Below are 17,884 nucleotides of genomic sequence, written 5' to 3'. Positions count from 1 at the left end.
TGTTCCTAATTTATGCAAATGGTGTGTTGTCAGCTTGTGACTGCAACTTGTTCCTGTTTGCGGACGACTCAGCCCTGCTGGTCTCTGACAGGAACAAGTTACAGGTTGAAAAAACCCTCAGCTCGGAACTAGGCAAAATCTGCATATGGCTCGCTGATAACAAACTATCATTACACATGGGCAAAACAGAGTCCATTCTCTTCGGTTCAAATAACAAACTCAGCAAGACCGACGGCTTCTCAGTTACAGTGGGTGAGAATATTGTCACAAGGAAAGAAGAAATGACCTACCTGGGTTCCATCCTAGAGGCAAATCGTTCCTGTGACAAAATGGCATCCAATGTAATAAAAAAAAGTCAACCAACAAACTCGATTCTTGTACCGGATCTCCTCTCTGGTAAACAAGAATACCCTGAAGACTCTGGCAGGAGCACTCATTCAGGGGTACTACGACTATGCTTGCACCTCATGGTACCAAAGCACCTCAAAGGTGCTAAAAACAAAATTACAAACATCTCAAAACAAACTGGTCAGACTACTGCTTGACCTTACTCCTAGAACCCACCTCACCCCTGCCCACTTTGACAACCTAGGATGGCTTAGAGTAGACGACAGAGTACAGCAACTTGCAATGGGCCTGGTCTACAAGATGCACTACACGACCAAGGTACCCATGTACATGTCAAAATACTTCCCAAAGGTCAGTGAATACCACGATCACAACACCAGAGGGAGCTCCACAAATCATGTTAAACCCAGATTCGGCTCAAACAAGGGACTAAACACGTTTCGCAATTATGCCACATCAATGTGGAACGCCCTACCCAAAGCTGTAAAGGAATGTGAATCACTACCCACTTTCAAAACCACTCTCAAAGAACACCTACGGGAGACTGCAATTCGAAACTGGCCCCTGTAAATGTCCCAACCCAACCCCCTCCAATGTACAGTAAATGACGAAGTATGGTTTTGTCAATATTCCAATGTACAGTTTTGCTTGTACAGTTGTACAGTGCATCCCCTTAACAATTGTATGTATTGAGCTGTACTGTACTGTACCCATTCTGCAATCTGTTAATAAAGTTTTCAATCAATCAATCAATCAATCAATCCAGCTGTGATTCTGGTCCCATGTAGAGGAATACTTCCATATAAGTGCAAAGAACTGTGGGATACATTAGCAACCATTGTCATCTCCTTCTATGGTGCTTTGTTGTCTAACCCTTGAAACAGACTAGAAGAGGAACGGACGTGGAATGTCCACACTGGACACATTCGCCGGACAAGGACTCCATAGAAATACACAGGGGATTCAACCGCAGTGACTCCAGAATACATTCAGAATGCATCCGGCCGCTCTGTTCCCTCTTGCCGTCTCTTTCCGGGGTAGCAGTCATAGGTAGGGATGCACGGATATGAACATTTTGGCTGATGCAAGTAACCAGTATTATACAACGGCATGCAAATTTCTCGATTCTGATTGGCTGAAACAGTCAATTTACACGTATGTATTTTTCATAATTCCACGCTCTTGGTCCCAGGACCCGCCCACAACCGAATTACTATCACTCTGCCGTGCGGCTTTTTAGGAAAAAACAAGATGGCGGACAATACTCTTTAACAAATGGATATGTTGATAGCGTCATAACGACTAAATATAAACCGATTCTGTCACGGCGAATGTCTTAGTTCTTTAAACAATGTTGGATGATGTAATTGATGGGTCATGAGTCATTGTGGAACAAAATAAAAATCGTGCGGATTGATTGATTGATTAATTTACTTTTTTTTTTCTTTTTTTTTAACCTAACCTACAGTAAGGGGACACTGTACAACTTTCAAGCAGCTGGGAGGTGCGCTGTTTTAAGTGAGCATGGCCTATTGAATTGATTGATTGATTGATTGATTGATTGATTGCTAATTTTATTACTGTCCGCCTGGTTTCCAACTGGTTAAGTTTAGGCCCTCTTTCGAAGTTGGTTAGTTTGTCTTTAGAGCAGGGCGATAGACCACCAGCCCTGGTTCCAAACTCTAACCTTAACCAACTTCGAAAGAGGGCCTAAACTTAACCAGTTGGAAACAAGGCGGACAGTAATAAAATTAGCAATCAATCAATTCAATAACCCACGCTCACTTAAAACAGCGCACCTCCCAGCTGCTTCTATAGAAAGTAGGTTTAAAATTTTTTTTATTAAAAATTCCTATAGGGCAAAGAAAACTTTTTTTTTATTTGTTTTACCTACTTTCTATAGAAGCATCTAAGAATGAAGTTCTATAGAAAGTAGGTTAAAAACTAAAGAAAAGTTGGATGTGTTAGTTGGTTGGATGTCTAGGTGAAAGACAGTTGGATGTGTTAGTTGGTTGGATGTCTTAGTTGAAAGACAGTTGGATGTGTTAGTTTGTTGGATGTCTTAGTTGAGAGACAGTTGGATGTGTTAGTTTGTTGGATGTCTTAGTTGAGAGACAGTTGGATGTGTTAGTTTGCTGGATGTGCAGTTGGATGCACTTCCGAGCTGCTTCCACATGGAGGCAACTTCTCTTTTTTGTTGTTGTGGGAACTACTTTTTCTGGCGGATGGTTTTTTCAATAAATCTTCGATTAATGTGTGTTTATTGTATAGCAATAAGGTTGGATGAATGTGCCAGTTGTATAAAAGCATTACACCACTTGTAGTCGTGGTTTGTGAAAAATAAACCATGCCTAGGGTGGTCTAACGACCACCCCTAGGCATGGTTTATTTTTCACAAACCACTCCTGCGCGTGATGTAATGCTTAAATACATTTTCTGTTACGGCCAATTACTGATATCTACCGATATCGATATGGTCTGTATAAAAGAATTTTGTACATACTAAAAGTTATAAGTGATGAAAACACTGTAAAATGGAAAAGTATCCGTTTTAATTTCACTGAAACAAGACCTGCGTGATAAAAAAAAAAAAAAAAAACCCACAAAAACCTGCACAGCTAGCTAGATAAATAACGATTGGTTGTTCACATCTGCGCAGTACTGCTCATTTGACTAATATGATAAAAAAAAAATCTTTTTTTTTCTCGCAATCATCAGCCAATAAATATGGTTACCTATATATATATGCTCAGATTTGCTCATCCAACCGATGCCAATAAATAAAGAAATCACACATATCAGCCAATACCGATATAGTTTCCCTAGTCTTAGGAATTTGTCAACTAATCAATTTGTTGATGCAATTTTTGTTTTCAATGTGCAATAGGGAGGGACCTCTTTAAATGCAGAGGGACTTCTTTAAATTTTGCATAACTTAGTGCTCATAATATTTCAGGAAATAGCTGATTACACAGAAAATGCTTACAAATCAACTAACAACATCCTGGTCGACAAAAATCAAACCGACCAATCAGTCGACAAAGAGGGGGCAGTCATAAAACCGCATTGTCCCAAATATAAGACAGTGTTTTTAATACTGTATTGTCTTGAATATAACAGTGTTTTTAATACTGTATTGTCTTGAATATAACAGTGTTTTTAATACTGTATTGTCTTGAATATAACAGTGTTTTTAATACTGTATTATCCTGAATATAACAGTGTTTTTAATACTGTATTGACCTGAATATAACAGTGTTTTAATACTGTATTGTCCTGAATATAACACAGTGCTTTTAATACTGTATTGTCTTGAATATAACAGTGTTTTTAATACTGTATTGTCTTGAATATAACAGAGTTTTTAATACTGTATTTTCCTGAATATAACACAGTGTATTTAATACCATATTGTCCTGAATATAAGACAGTGTATTTAATACCGTATTGTCCTGAATATAAGACAGTGTATTTAATACCGTATTATCCCGAATATAAGATGGTATTCTTTGCCGCAAATTACACCCTGAAAAAGGGGGTCATCTTAAGGGGGGACCTTTTTGATTAACAATAAGGATTAAGCATTGGGTATAACATTATTATAAATAAAGCTCAATAAACACAGATAATATTTGACCAGAATTGACATTGACATTGAAATCCCCCCGGACACATGGACCAGCACCAATTCTTTCTAGCAGAAACCCTGGTCAGGACTTTAATTTCAATTTAAAGATCATGGTGATCAATGAGTCGAATTTAATTTGAATGTTAAATGTTAGTAATAGACCTACCACTATTTTTTTTGTATTTAAATAACACAAATTAATACTTGTTTTTTTGCATTGTTATCTTGTGTAAAGAGGACAATTTCATTTAAAATAATGTAAACATACCTATATGTTGTTTTATTCAGTGTTTTAGTATTACTGGTATTACATTCTGGTCAGATATGGTTTCTTTATAAAAACAAGATATGATCTTCAAAAGGGTCATCTCGTATACATGTCAATACGGTCTTTAACATCATTCTCCCACATGTGTATTACCTGTCCTGCCTGCTGGGTGAGGCTGGCCTCCTCAGCAGAAGGAGGAGGCAGCTCTGTGATCTCCTTCTCCTGTACCCACTGTAGCTGAGGACTGGTCTGTCCCAGGCCCACCGGGCGCCTCGCAGGCGCTGGCTCCCCTAAACCCACACCCATCCAACTGACCGGGGACGAGGAGGAGCTCGTTTTGCCATTGGCTGCCTGCCGTTCAGGACTTCCACCAAAGTCCAACTCTGATAGGCCCTCGAGGTAGCTGCCGCCCCGGGCCTTGGAGATCGACCCTCTGGGCGAGAGCCTGTGTCCTAAATCCTGATTGGGTGGACTGGGGATCATCTCCGGGCTGTGATTGGCTGGCTCAAGGTGGTGGTGCTGGAAGAGCAGGTCGAGGTTAAAGGTCAGCAGGCTGAGGGGCTGCAGCAGGAGGAGCAGCTCCTCAAACAGAGGCTGGCAGGAGGTCGACGACAGACACATGAAGGAGGAGGGCCGGTAGTACGCCTCCAGCACATCTGAGAAACAACAAGAGATCACTGTAGCACGCCTCCAGCACATCTGAGAAACAACAAGAGATCACTGTAGCACGCCTCCAGCACATCTGAGAAACAACAAGAGATCACTGTAGCACGCCTCCAGCACATCTGAGAAACAACAAGAGATCACTGTAGCACGCCTCCAGCACATCTGAGAAACAACAAGAGATCACTGTAGCACGCCTCCAGCACATCTGAGAAACAACAAGAGATCACTGTAGCACGCCTCCAACACATCTGAGAAACAACAAGAGATCACTGTAGCACGCCTCCAGCACATCTGAGAAACAACCAGAGATCACTGTAGCACGCCTCCAACACATCTGAGAAACAACCAGAGATCACTGTAGCACGCCTCCAGCACATCTGAGAAACAACAAGAGATCACTGTAGCACGCCTCCAGCACATCTGAGAAACGACAAGAGATCACTGTAGTACGCCTCCAGCACATCTGAGAAACAACAAGAGATCACTGTAGCACGCCTCCAGCACATCTGAGAAACAACAAGAGATCACTGTAGCACGCCTCCAGCACATCTGAGAAACAACAAGAGATCACTGTAGTACGCCTCCAGCACAGAGTGTGAGAGTGATATGTATAGTCTACTGTATATGGAGAGTTATATGTATAGTCTACTGTAAATGGAGAGTTTTATTTGAATTGTATTTCACCTTTATTTAAAGGGGAACTCCAACATTTTGGGAAATTAGCTTATTTAACATCTTCCCTGGAGTTAGACAAGAAGATACATACCTTGTACTGGAAGTGGGGGAGATCCGGAGCCTTACAGTGCCTTACAGTGTATTGCAAGGTCTGACATTGACCAAATTTGATATGCATGACCTTGGTGGGCTCTAGGTCAACTCCTGAAAAGGGGGTCAATGTCAGACCTTGCAATCAAAAGTTAGGGGGCGCACTGAAATTATGGCAAGGGTTATTAGCCCCCTAACTTTTGATTGCAAAGTCTGACATTGACCCCCTTTTCAGGAGTTGACCTAGAGCCCACCAAGGTCATGCATATCAAGTTTGGTCAATGTCAGACCTTGCAATACACTGTAAGGCACTGTAAGGCTCCGGATCTCCCCCACTTCCAGTGATGAAGCTAAGCTATGCTAACGGAGCGTCTATTCCCAAAGCTAAAATGCACGCACAGAGACAAAAAAGGTATGTATCTTCTTGTCTAACTCCAGGGAAGATGTTAAATAAGCTAATTTCCCAAAATGTTGGAGTTCCCCTTTAAACAGGTAAAATCACATTGAGACTGAGGTCTCATTTACAAAGTGTGACCTGTTCAGACAGCCGCTCATACAACAGTTACACATGTAAACAGCAACAGTACACTCATCAATCAATACATAATAAATTACAACAACAACATAAAACATAAAGTGCTAAAGAGGGGGTGGAGAAAAAAATTCAGCCTTAAAAACAAGAGCATAGCATAGAAGCTCTCTCCAAGATACTTATATATATATAGTCTACTGTCCATGTCTAAAAAATGAATAGCCCCACCAAAAAGAGAAAGAAATTCAAATTGTTATTTGATTGACTGAACTCTTGATAGATAAATACTAGAGCTAAATATGTTGCTGTAACAGGTTTGTTCATGTAATGTCTGTAAAGATCTATATTCCTATAGTAAAGTAGTATAGTAAAGATCTATAACGGGTTTAGAATCTTCCAAATGTCGTATCTAACTAATCTATAGATCAGACTCTACCAGAATGTATGTTTATACACCGGACATTGATATTGGCAAAGAAAAAGCACAGATTGTGTATTTAAAGAATTACAGGGGGAGTGACATAGACCTACCGGTGCAGGTTTGAAGGTGGGACAGCCACAGATCAAGAAGCTTGGTGCTGAAAACCAGAGAAGGACCATAACTCAGGAATATTTAGGATGATTTTAAACATGTTGTATCATGCCTGCAGACAGGAGAGGAGAGGAGAGTAGAATGTATTTCACTTGGAAGTCCCACTGAGATCTCTTTTCAAGAGACATGAGGCCAAGACAGCAGCATCCGTAAATAACAACAAACAATCAGGTTGAGTGCTTCTCTCTCCACCGGTAAGGTTAGGTTTTACTACATCATTATTGGAATGGAATTTTGGAACCTATGGAACCCGTTCTAGTGACTGGCTGGTCCTAAGGTCCTCAGAGTTTGCTCGGAACAGGGTGAATCAGCATTTTGCTATGATGCCCCTAGCTCATAGAATGAACTCCAACAGTCCTTACATTGATCTCAAACCATTGTCAAACAAGTTGTACATGTTTTCATTTATTGTTATCCTTGCTTGTCTTATTGTTATGATTTTATATTCCTTTTTCTTTAGCTTATTTCTGTATGTACACTCAACGTAACTGTAAATGAGGGAAACCTCAGTTGCCTTTTGAAATTTAGATAAAGGTTTGAAATTAAATTAAAGAGGCCAACGACTTACTTGAGCAGGCCAAGGAGGAAGGCATTGAACCTGTGCGTGCTCTGTTTGAGCTGAGGAAGCTCTCCGACTCGGGCCTGCAGCTTGTACAAGGCCTGGGTACTAGGACCTACAAGCAGGAGAGAGAGAGAGAGAGAGAGAGAGAGAGAGAGAGAGAGAGAGAGAGAGAGAGAGAGAGAGAGAGAGAGAGAGAGAGAGAGAGAGAGAGAGAGAGAGAGAGAGAGAGAGAGAGAGAGAGAGACAGACAGACAGACAGACAGACAGACAGACAGACAGACAGACAGACAGACAGACAGACAGACAGACAGACAGACAGACAGACAGAGAGAGAGAGAGACACAGACAGACAGACAGAGAGAGACAGACAGACAGACAGACAGACAGACAGACAGACAGACAGACAGACAGAGACAGACAGACAGACAGACAGACAGACAGACAGACAGACAGACAGACAGAGAGACAGACAGACATACAGACAGACAGACAGACAGACAGACAGACAGACAGACAGACAGACAGACAGACAGACAGACAGACAGACAGACAGAGAGAGAGAGAGAGAGAGGTTAGGGGTTTTTAGGAAAGCTTTGGCACTTGAAAGCCAATCGATATCTAATCAACACGTTTTTTCCACTTTATCAAGGATGTAGCAACACTGAAATCAATTGAATATTAAAGCATTACATCATGCGCAGGAGTGGGTTATGAGAATTAGACCATGCCTAGGGGTGGTCGTTAGACCCCCCTAGGCATGGTCTAATTCTCATAACCCACAACTGCGTGTGGTGTAATGGCTTTTATACAACTGGTGCATTCATCCAACCTTATTGCTATACAATAAACACACATTAATTGAAGATTTATTGACAAAACGGGGCGGCTGGGTGGCGTAGCGGGGATTGCGCTCGTCACCAATGCAAGAGACTCCGGTCTCGACTCCCCGAGTCAGCGTTGCCTGCGGCTTGGGCCAGTCGTCATACTATCTCAATTGGCAGAGGCAGAGGTAGCGGGTGGAAAGTCGATGGGTAGGGATTGGACGTTGTGGACAGCGACTCCTACAGGTCGGTCGGGTGACGCCTGTACAGCAGAGACAGGAAGTATCGGGGGCAGCGTGAGCCTCCCACACGTTACACCTCGCCACTGAGAGTCCGCGCTGTCTGGTGAAAAGATGCGACAGGCTGCCTCCTCGTGTACCGGAGGGGACACGTGATGCAAGGCTTCTATCCTCACTACAGCCAACCAGTGGGAGGCATAGTCTAGCAACGTTCAAGACAGGGGAGGGAGAATTGAAGGGGAGAATTGGCGATACGAAATTGGGATGGGAGAAAAATAGAAAATAAGGAGAAAAAGTGGATTAAAAAAATAAATAATTTATTGACAAAACCATCCGCAGAAAAAGTAGTTCCAAACAAAAGAAGAGACGTTGCCTCCGTGTGTAGAAGCAGCGCTGTTTCAAGGCATTCCATCTAAGAATGAAGTGAGCGTGGGTTATGGGATTGATTGATTGAACATTTTATTACAGATAGACAGTGCTTACATCTTTATACAATTTCCCTCCTATAGGAGGCAATATATTTTTTTAACCTAGTAGGTAAAAAAAAAAAAAAGAGAAGTTACATTTTTAACCTACTTTCTATAGAAGCAGCTCAGAGGTGCGCTGTTTTAAGTGAGCGTGTGTTATTGGATTGATTGATTGATTGAACATTTAATTAATGTCCGCCTTGTTTCAAACTGGTTATGCTTAGGCCCTCTTTCGAATTTGTCCTCTTTCGAAGTCGGTTATGCTTAGAGTTTGGAATCAGGGCTGGTGGTCTATCGCCCTGCTCTAAAGATAAACTCTAAGCATAACCGACTTCGAAAGAGGGCCTAAGCATAACCAGTTAGAAACAAGGCGGACATTAATAAAATGTTCAATCAATCAATCAATCCAATAACACACGCTCACTTAAAAAATAACACACGCTCACTTAAAACAGCGCACCTCCGCGTGAGCGTGTGTTATTGGTTTGATTGATTGATTGCTTGAAAATTGTATTAACAGTGAAATGAATGTCCTTTTGACGAATGGCATCTAACAACAGACTTCCCGCGATTTATATTTTGTTCCACAATTACTCATGACCCACCAATTACATAATCCAACATTGTGTAAGAAACTAACACATTCGCCATAACAGAATCGTTTTTGAATTAGTCGTTATGACGCTTTCAACACATCCATTCGTAAAGATTATTGTCCGCCATCTTGGTTTTTCCTATGAAAAAGTCGAACTGGCGGAGTGATTGTAATTCGGTTGTGGGCAGGTTCTGGGATCACGAGCGTGGGTTATGAGAAATAACCACGTCTAAATTGACTGTTTCAGCCAATCAGAATCGAGAAATGTGCATGCCATTATATAATGAGTATTGAATAATGTTGTGAGAAAGAGACAGAAGTCTTGGGTTCATAATTGTCGATAATAACACAACACAATCTCTCGCCCACACACCTGTGTGGAAACACATACACAGACACACTATTTTTAACATGGTCATACATGATACAGTGCAGCAGATTGGATGCTCATCCTCCCATGCTCCAGGTTTGTGCTACCTGGCTTAGTGGAGGCCTGGACCAGCCCCCAGGCCGAGTTTGGCCTCCTGCCTGCAATCAGGTCACTCTGATGGGGCTTGAGGCCATCGGACAGCAGGCTGCACAGGGCGGGGCAGAGACACTGCAACACCAGACGGCCCAAGGAGGGATTCACACTACTGTCCCCTGATAAGGCCTGTATAGGAGAGGAGAGGAGAGGAGAGGAGAGGAGAGGAGAGGAGAGGAGAGGAGAGGAGAGGAGAGGAGAGGAGAGGAGAGGAGAGGAGAGGAGAGGAGAGGAGACAGAAGGAAAGGAAAGGAGAGGGAAATGAGGGTAGGTAGGGGGTGATATGAGAGGAGAGGAGGGGAAAGGCAAGGGAGGGGAGGAGAGAGGTGAGTGAAAGGAAAGGAGGGGGAGAGGAGATGAAGGAGAGGAGCAGAGAGAGTGCAAAACAGAATAGAAAGAGATAGAGAGTGGAAGGAGGGGGATGAAGTGGGTGAGAGAGGGTGACATAAAAGATAAAGGGAAAGAGGGAAGACACAAGAGTGCATGGAGTGAGAGAATCAAGGTGTGGCAAGGGTTGATATGATATGATGTAATTTGGAAGGATTGATATGATGTGATGTCATTTGGAAGGGTTTATATGATGTGATGATGTCATTTGGAAGGATTTATATGATGTGATGATGTCATTTGGAAGGATTTATATGATGTGATGATGTCATTTGGAAGGGTTGATATGATGTGATGATGTCATTTGGAAGGGTTGATATGATGATGTCATTTGGAAGGGGGTAGCAGGGAGAAATGTGGAGTTAGTACACAAATAGGTTGTGGCTAGTGACAGAAAGGGATGTCTACAGACACTGTACTAGTTACCTTGTTAACTAGGAGGGTCTAGGGAGCAAGGAAGATGACATTCAGAAGGAGAGGGAATGGGGAAGGGATTTCCATGGTTAAATAACTACAATATATTTAATCAAATCAGTTGGTTAAACTTACAAAGTAATCGATTGTCCGATCTTTGTATTTGTGCGGCCTCATATAATTTAATCAAAGGATAACACAATTATCAATTTGATTACAGCTAATTCTTGACCCAGTGGTCCAGTCGGAGAAAAAGGTACAACAGTCAAATGCAGTCTAGTTGAAAGACTGACCTTCTGAACAACGGTCCGGGAGGAACTGAATTGAGCCAAGATGGCTTCCACTGCCAGGCTGACTGCACTGACCAGACCTGCAAGTGGGAACAACAATGAAGTTAGGAAAGCATTGCACTTACACTGCAGACACAGACACAGACACAGACACAGACACAGACACAGACACAGACACAGACACACACACACACACACACACACACACACACACACACACACACACACACACACACACACACACACACACACACACACACACACACACACACACACACACACACACACACACACACACACACACACACACACACACACACACACACACACACACACACACACACACACACACACACACACACACACACACACACACACACACACACCTCTCTTTTCCTGCAGCCACAGAGAGGACAGGCCAAGACCTCTCATAGGAATCTTCTCATTTTCACCCATCCAGGATGTCCCGCCTTTCTGTTCAGAGCCCACGAATGAGACACTGCGAATGGCTGAGATTGACAATAAGAGAGACATTTACATACCAGTACAAAAAAAATTTAATTATTGATCACAGATAGGAATTGTGTTATTAGTAGAAGAAATAGCAATTAAGCGATGAGAAGCATTCGAGTAGGCAGGTAGCAGCAGGGATAAGCCATTGGCAGTAAATATGTTGAGTACATCACCCTAAAAATGACACTATGGTGACCTTTTCACCTCTAGATCTATAAAGACAACGTTTAGACGTCAGGGATCAACAACAGGATCCAGTCAACCACTCTTCAGTGGGAGACTTGCCACTGGCCATGCATTAACCTTGGCACACAGGCATGTACGCACACACATGCACACACACAAATACTCACACTGACACGCATGTATGCATACACGCACATGCACACACAACCAGACACACTCACACACACACACACACACCACGCACGCAGGGATATAACTAGAAGGCAAACGATTGCATGACCAAGGCAATCGATCAGGTCAGACACAATTTAAACACGCGTGCAACAGGGGCAGGTGTCGTGTTCAGGAGTGAAGAAGGACTCTCCTTTTGACCTCCATTTATATGAACTAGTTATATACTGTAAATGAAGACATTCGTTATAAACTCAGCAGTGTGTTAGCTTGCTTGGGACATACAAATAAACACTTCCATACACATGTGCACGCACAGTCGCACAAACACACACACGTACGCATGGGCACGCACGCACACACAGATAAAACACAGGGGATTCAATAATCATCATCAGCATCATCATCATCATCATCATGACCAATCAACCTGTTGTGCTCTGCATGAATATGCACGTCACATGTCAATTACAGCATTCCATGCAACGACAACCAAAAGGATCAACAACACAAGAGCAGCAACATGAAGAACATATTACAGACAGACAGCCAGAAAGTCAGACAGACATATTACAGACAGACAAATTACAGACACACATATTACAGACAGACAGCCAGACAGAAAGTCAGACAAATTACAGACAGACAGACATATTACAGACCGACAGCCAGCCAGATAGTCAGATGGACACAGAGATGGAGGAAGGAAGACAGACTGATACACAATGGCCCTCTAACAAGAACAGCTGTTTTTTTGCTCATTTATTTATTTAATTATTTCTCCCCCATTTTTCTGCCACTTTCTCCCCAATTTAGTCATTATGCCAATTGTTGCGCTGCCCTACTATTGGTCTGGGGAGGGTGTAGACTACCACATGCTGCCCTACTATTGGTCTGGGGAGGGTGTAGACTACAACATGCTGCCCTACTATTGGTCTGGGGAGGGTGTAGACTACCCATGCTGCCCTACTATTGGTCTGGGGAGGGTGTAGACTACCACATGCTGCCCTACTATTGGTCGGGAGGGTGTAGACTACCACATGCTGCCCTACTATTGGTCTGGGGAGGGTGTAGACTACCACATGCTGCCCTACTATTGGTCTGGGGAGGGTGTAGACTACCACATGCTGCCCTACTATTGGTCTGGGGAGGGTGTAGACTACCACATGCTGCCCTACTATTGGTCTGGGGAGGGTGTAGACTACCACATGCCTCCTCCGATACATGTGGAGTTGCCAGCCGCTCCATTTCACCGACAGCGTGGAGGTTCACGCCATCTCCCCCTGATCCCCTCCCTGCTGAAGAGGAGCCCCAACAAACCAGTAGGAGTCGCTATTGCAACAACCAGGACTTGTACCCCACCGGCTTCCCACCCGTGAACACGGTCAATTGTGTCTACAGGAATGTGTAACTAAGCCGGACGTTCGGCTACCCGGGAATTGAACCCGGGTCTCTGCGGTGGCAGGCGAGTGCTTTTACCTCTACGTTACCCAGACAGAGCCCCACAAGTTTGCGGATTTGAAAGGACTGTGTAGATAAGCAGTGTTGGAACACCTGCAGGGACTGATGTGTAATGTGACAGAGAAAACTAAATCCAGTTCTTTCAAATCTGCAAATACCCAGGGACAGCAAACACAGCAGAGGGAGGGGCTAGAGGAGTTCTACTCAGAGCCGACTACAGAGTGAGACAGAGGCAGCCAATCAGACGGACGGACAGACAGACAGACAGACAGACAGACAGACAGACAGACATGCAAGCGAGCAGGGTGGTTAGACAGACAAGCAGAGAGGAAATGGGTGACAAAGGGAAACGAGAGAGAGAGAGAGAGAGAGAGAGAGAGAGAGAGAGAGAGAGAGAGAGAGAGAGAGAGAGAGAGAGAGAGTAATCTTACTCAGCGCGCGTGGCTGCGGAGGAGCCTGGTGGAGTTTTGGGGGTAGGGGGGGCGCCCTGGGCGGTATAGGGGGGTACAGGTAGGGGTAGTAGAGGGGAGCAGCCAGGGCAGGCAGGGTGTGTGAGCGGGGGAAGAGCGGGGAGTTGAGACCGGAGATCTCCACCCCGGGGGGAGGGGCCCCGGAGCGCAGGGGGGGGGAGAGGGCTCCGATGGGGGAGAGGCGGGGAGGGGCACCCTTGTGCAGGGGGCAGTTCTTAGGGTGGTACAGGTAGTAGGTGGGGAGAGGAGGAAGCTCTTTGGACGCTCTGGTTGTGTCGTTGTCACGGCCCGCACGCGTCGCACGCGTGGGTTTGTCTGAGCCGCCTACGACCGGCAACATGGCATCGATGTTCTTATAGGGGGTGGTAGAGCCCGACGCCGGAGCGTGGCCGGTGGCAGACGCACGCGCGTCGGCCTGTTCGTCCGAGGCATTACAGTAGAGAGAGTCAAAGTTGCCGATGGAGTCCGAACAAAAGTCATAGTCCAGGTCTAGTTTGTTTTTGGAATCATTAATGTAGCGGTACAGCGAGTCTATGTTGCTCTTGAAGTTGTTCCCGTGACCAGAACTACAGTCCGGACTAGCGTCATCGCCCCGGGTACCGTCGTGCCCGTCGGTGTGGGCCTGCCGTGTGGCGCCGTGGCACTTAGCGGCAGACTCCCTGCCGGCGAGGCCGCGGGGTCGGGGGTCAGCGTGAGGCGGGGGGGAGTGGTGGGGAGGGAGGGCAGAGTGGAGGAAGTACGGGGAGGCCAGAGAGTGGGACTGGGGACAGGCAAGGGACAGCGGCGGGGGTGAGAACACTGTTTATCCAATAGGGTGAGAGGGTCACAGCAGGGTAGACGGCAGGGCCGGGACGGACAGGACGGGGGGCGGGGCAGGGAGGACAGGCAAGAGAGGAGGACATGAGGGAGAGAAGCAAAGCCGGTGTGACAAACGGTATAAACAACATGGCGGGATGTAGGGGTGAGAGAAAGGAGGAGTGGAAAGAAAATAATGGTGCAAATAAATGGGGAGGAGAGAGAGAGAGATGGAGAGAATGTTAGTGTCTCTTGACATAGAAGAAGAATGCACATCCATGAACATGTGTTCTTTCCAGCAGTACCTGTCATCGTGTAGCAACATGCAGCACGTAATGCAATATTCAAACAACACATCCAACACTCTGGGTCAACACATACACACAGATGCCCCAGAGTGAATGAGAGTCTATGGAGACGAGATATGAACAGTAAAAAATAAACAGTTTATAGTTTAAGGATAACGTTGATAATGTCCCTGTACCGTCCGTGACAGATTCATGATCATCCAAACTCACACAGTCACTCACGCACTAATTCACTCAAGCCTTCTATGCTAGGCCTATAGATTTCTCCATGTCAGTGGATTTTGCTTTCCTGTTTCATTCTCAGAGTATAATGTAACATTTTATACAATAAAAACTGAATCTTTATGCTGAATGTTTCACAGTGTTTCAATGCAGCAGGTGCCGTCATCACCTCTGAATCACCTTCTTTGTCTCTCTGTCTCTCTCTCTGTCTCTCTCTCTCTCTCTCTCTCTCTCTCTGAGATCAGTCTCCCCATTGTGTCTCTACCACTCTCATCCCCCCCCCCCCCTCCAGCTGTACAGTACAGAGTGTAATGCTGAGTCAGTCAACAGAGAGCCGAGTTCTGCTCTTTCCTGCTTAGTCACGACTGTCTCTGTGGAGATTTCAGAGATTAGCACCACAAATGACATTACACTCAGTAAGCAGGGACACACTGCTAAGCTTACAGGCAGCAAGCAAGCTAGTAGAGAGCTACGGTACCTGGGATAGACTTGAGCGGTCTTTCAAATGTAACCAAAACCAGATACTTCCTGTTTTTCTGGCCCTGGCTCTCTGTAATTGGTTCATAAAACCAAGACCCTCCCTTTGGGTTCTTAAAGGTGTACACACCTACAGTATTCCTGGCTTACTGCCAAGAGCTTGCGATAGAGGCCCTCTGCAGTTTTTTTCTGGGGGTTTTCTCCTACGCAGAACTCAACATATTCCTAAACTGTGACTATCTAAAAAAGGTAACAATTCTAAAGTCAAACTAATGCAGGCATCAGTGCAACAGTCAACTGTCACTGGACCAACTGGTAAACAGATGAAATTATGATTTACTTCATCTAACGATTAGCTCATAAGTACTATGAGATAAGTAACTTGATCTGAGCTATTCCTGCCACTCTTGGGAATGAGAGACGCAGTCTGGAGAGAGAGAGAGAGAGAGAGAGAGAGAGAGAGAGAGAGAGAGAGAGAGAGAGAGAGAGAGAGAGAGAGAGAGAGACAGACAGAGAGAGCGAGAGACACAGACAGACAGAGAGAGAGAGAGAAAGAAACAGACGGGATGAGACGTCCAGAACAGAGGAAAACATGACAGGAGGGAAGAGCCCAATGTACCCAAAAGACTCAAATGAAGACATGTAACAGTGAGAGGACTGGGGAGAAAAAAGACAGGAAGAGGAGGGAGAGGGGAGGAAAAAATAACACACAGAGACAGGAAGGAAATATGAAGCGAGAGAGAGAGGGGGCTAAAAGTGATAGAAAAGGAGAGAGAGAGAGAGAGAGAGAGAGAGAGAGAGAGAGAGAGAGAGAGAGAGAGAGAGAGAGAGAGAGAGAGTGAGAGAGAACAGGGAGGATAGATAGAGAGCTCTCCATTAACCCCCCCCCCCCTCCCTGGTCTGCAGAGAGTGGATGAATAATTGAATAAGGCAGCGATGACATCACACTTCGATAAACCAGAACAGGAAGACAGTGACTGGAGAGGCGTTCTCCTCACACATCTCTCTCTCCCTCTCCTCTCTCTCTCTCTCTCTCCTCTCTCTCTCTCTCTCTCTCTCTCTCTCTCTCTCTCTCTCTCTCTCTCTCTGTCTCTCTCTCTCTCTCTCTCTCTCTCTCTCTCTCTCTCTCTGTGTGTGATTACACGATCTCTCTTTTGTCCTCTACTCTCTGCTGTTGTTGGTTTCTTTTTCTCTCCTCCCCTCTCCCCATCATCCTCTCTTCCTCCTCTGTGTCCATCTAACCCCGCTGTCTCTGGTTAATTCTGCGTCTCCGTCTCTCTTCCCAGAGACGTCACTCCTCGTCTCTATCTCGTATCCCATCTCTTTTGTACCCCCTTTCTCCTACATCTCGTTTGCAGTTTCACGTCTACCCACTGTCGCATATTCCCTCACGTTGTTCTGTCCTGCGATGTTATAATTTGATATTAATCAGGAAGGAGAAAGGAGAGAAGCCGGCTGTTAGTCCTTCTCCCTCCATCTGTTTGTCTCTATCACCTGCCCAGGCTTGGTGTGGTGCCCAGACTGCACTGATATGCATCGATGTATCCCTTGATCATTTCTTCCCTGTGCACACGCACACATATTATACACACATACTCAAACACACACACACACACACATACACATAAACACTCTTGAATTAGATGAAGAGAAATGTCTATCTGTTTTTCCTCATTCATCCCACGTTTGCAAATTCCCATTATCTTCTTAAGTGGCTTTCATGGCGATTTAAATAATCTTAAAAAACATATTCAAAAGCCTCCATCCTCCATGTTAACCGCTGCCCGTCTCCATCTGTTACAGTCACCCATCTTCTGTTACAGTCACCCATCTTCTGTTACAGTCACCCATCTTCTGTTACAGTCACCCATCCTCTGTTACAGTCACCCATCTTCTGTTACAGTCACCCATCATCTGTTACAGTCACCCATCATCTCTTAGTCACCCCTCCTCTGTTACAGTCACCACTCCTCTGTTACAGTCACCCATCCTCTGTTACCGTCATCCATCCTCTGTTACAGTCACCCATCCTCTGTTACAGTCACCCATCCTCTGTTACAGTCACCCATCATCTGTTACAGTCACCCATCATCTGTTACAGTCACCCATCCTCTGTTACAGTCACCCATCATCTGTTACAGTCACCCATCATCTGTTACAGTCACCACTCCTCTGTTACAGTCA

At 44.8% G+C, this 17,884-nt stretch overlaps 1 protein-coding gene across 1 annotated transcript in view; it reads right to left on the bottom strand.

Annotated features, from left to right (window-relative positions):
• Nucleotides 1-15,738, bottom strand: part of rusc1 (RUN and SH3 domain containing 1) — a 29,849-nt gene extending 14,111 nt beyond the window's left edge. The window contains exons 1-8 of the mRNA XM_084336123.1: nucleotides 15,702-15,738; nucleotides 11,484-11,606; nucleotides 11,101-11,177; nucleotides 10,820-10,837; nucleotides 9,961-10,135; nucleotides 7,368-7,473; nucleotides 6,739-6,785; nucleotides 4,398-4,900 (exon numbers count right to left, since the gene is read on the bottom strand). Of these exons, the coding sequence (XP_084192249.1) occupies nucleotides 4,398-4,900; nucleotides 6,739-6,785; nucleotides 7,368-7,473; nucleotides 9,961-10,135; nucleotides 10,820-10,837; nucleotides 11,101-11,177; nucleotides 11,484-11,553 (996 nt within the window). The 5' untranslated portion in view covers nucleotides 11,554-11,606; nucleotides 15,702-15,738. The remainder of the gene's footprint in view (nucleotides 1-4,397; nucleotides 4,901-6,738; nucleotides 6,786-7,367; nucleotides 7,474-9,960; nucleotides 10,136-10,819; nucleotides 10,838-11,100; nucleotides 11,178-11,483; nucleotides 11,607-15,701) is intronic.
• Between the last annotated feature and the right edge of the window lie 2,146 nt (nucleotides 15,739-17,884).

This window comes from Notolepis coatsorum (genome assembly GCF_963971535.1).
Source record: "Notolepis coatsorum genome assembly, chromosome: 19".
Lineage (NCBI taxonomy): Eukaryota > Metazoa > Chordata > Actinopteri > Aulopiformes > Paralepididae > Notolepis > Notolepis coatsorum.
The sequence above is the reverse complement of the archived record's forward strand: the minus strand, read 5'-3'. Positions and strand labels throughout refer to the sequence as shown.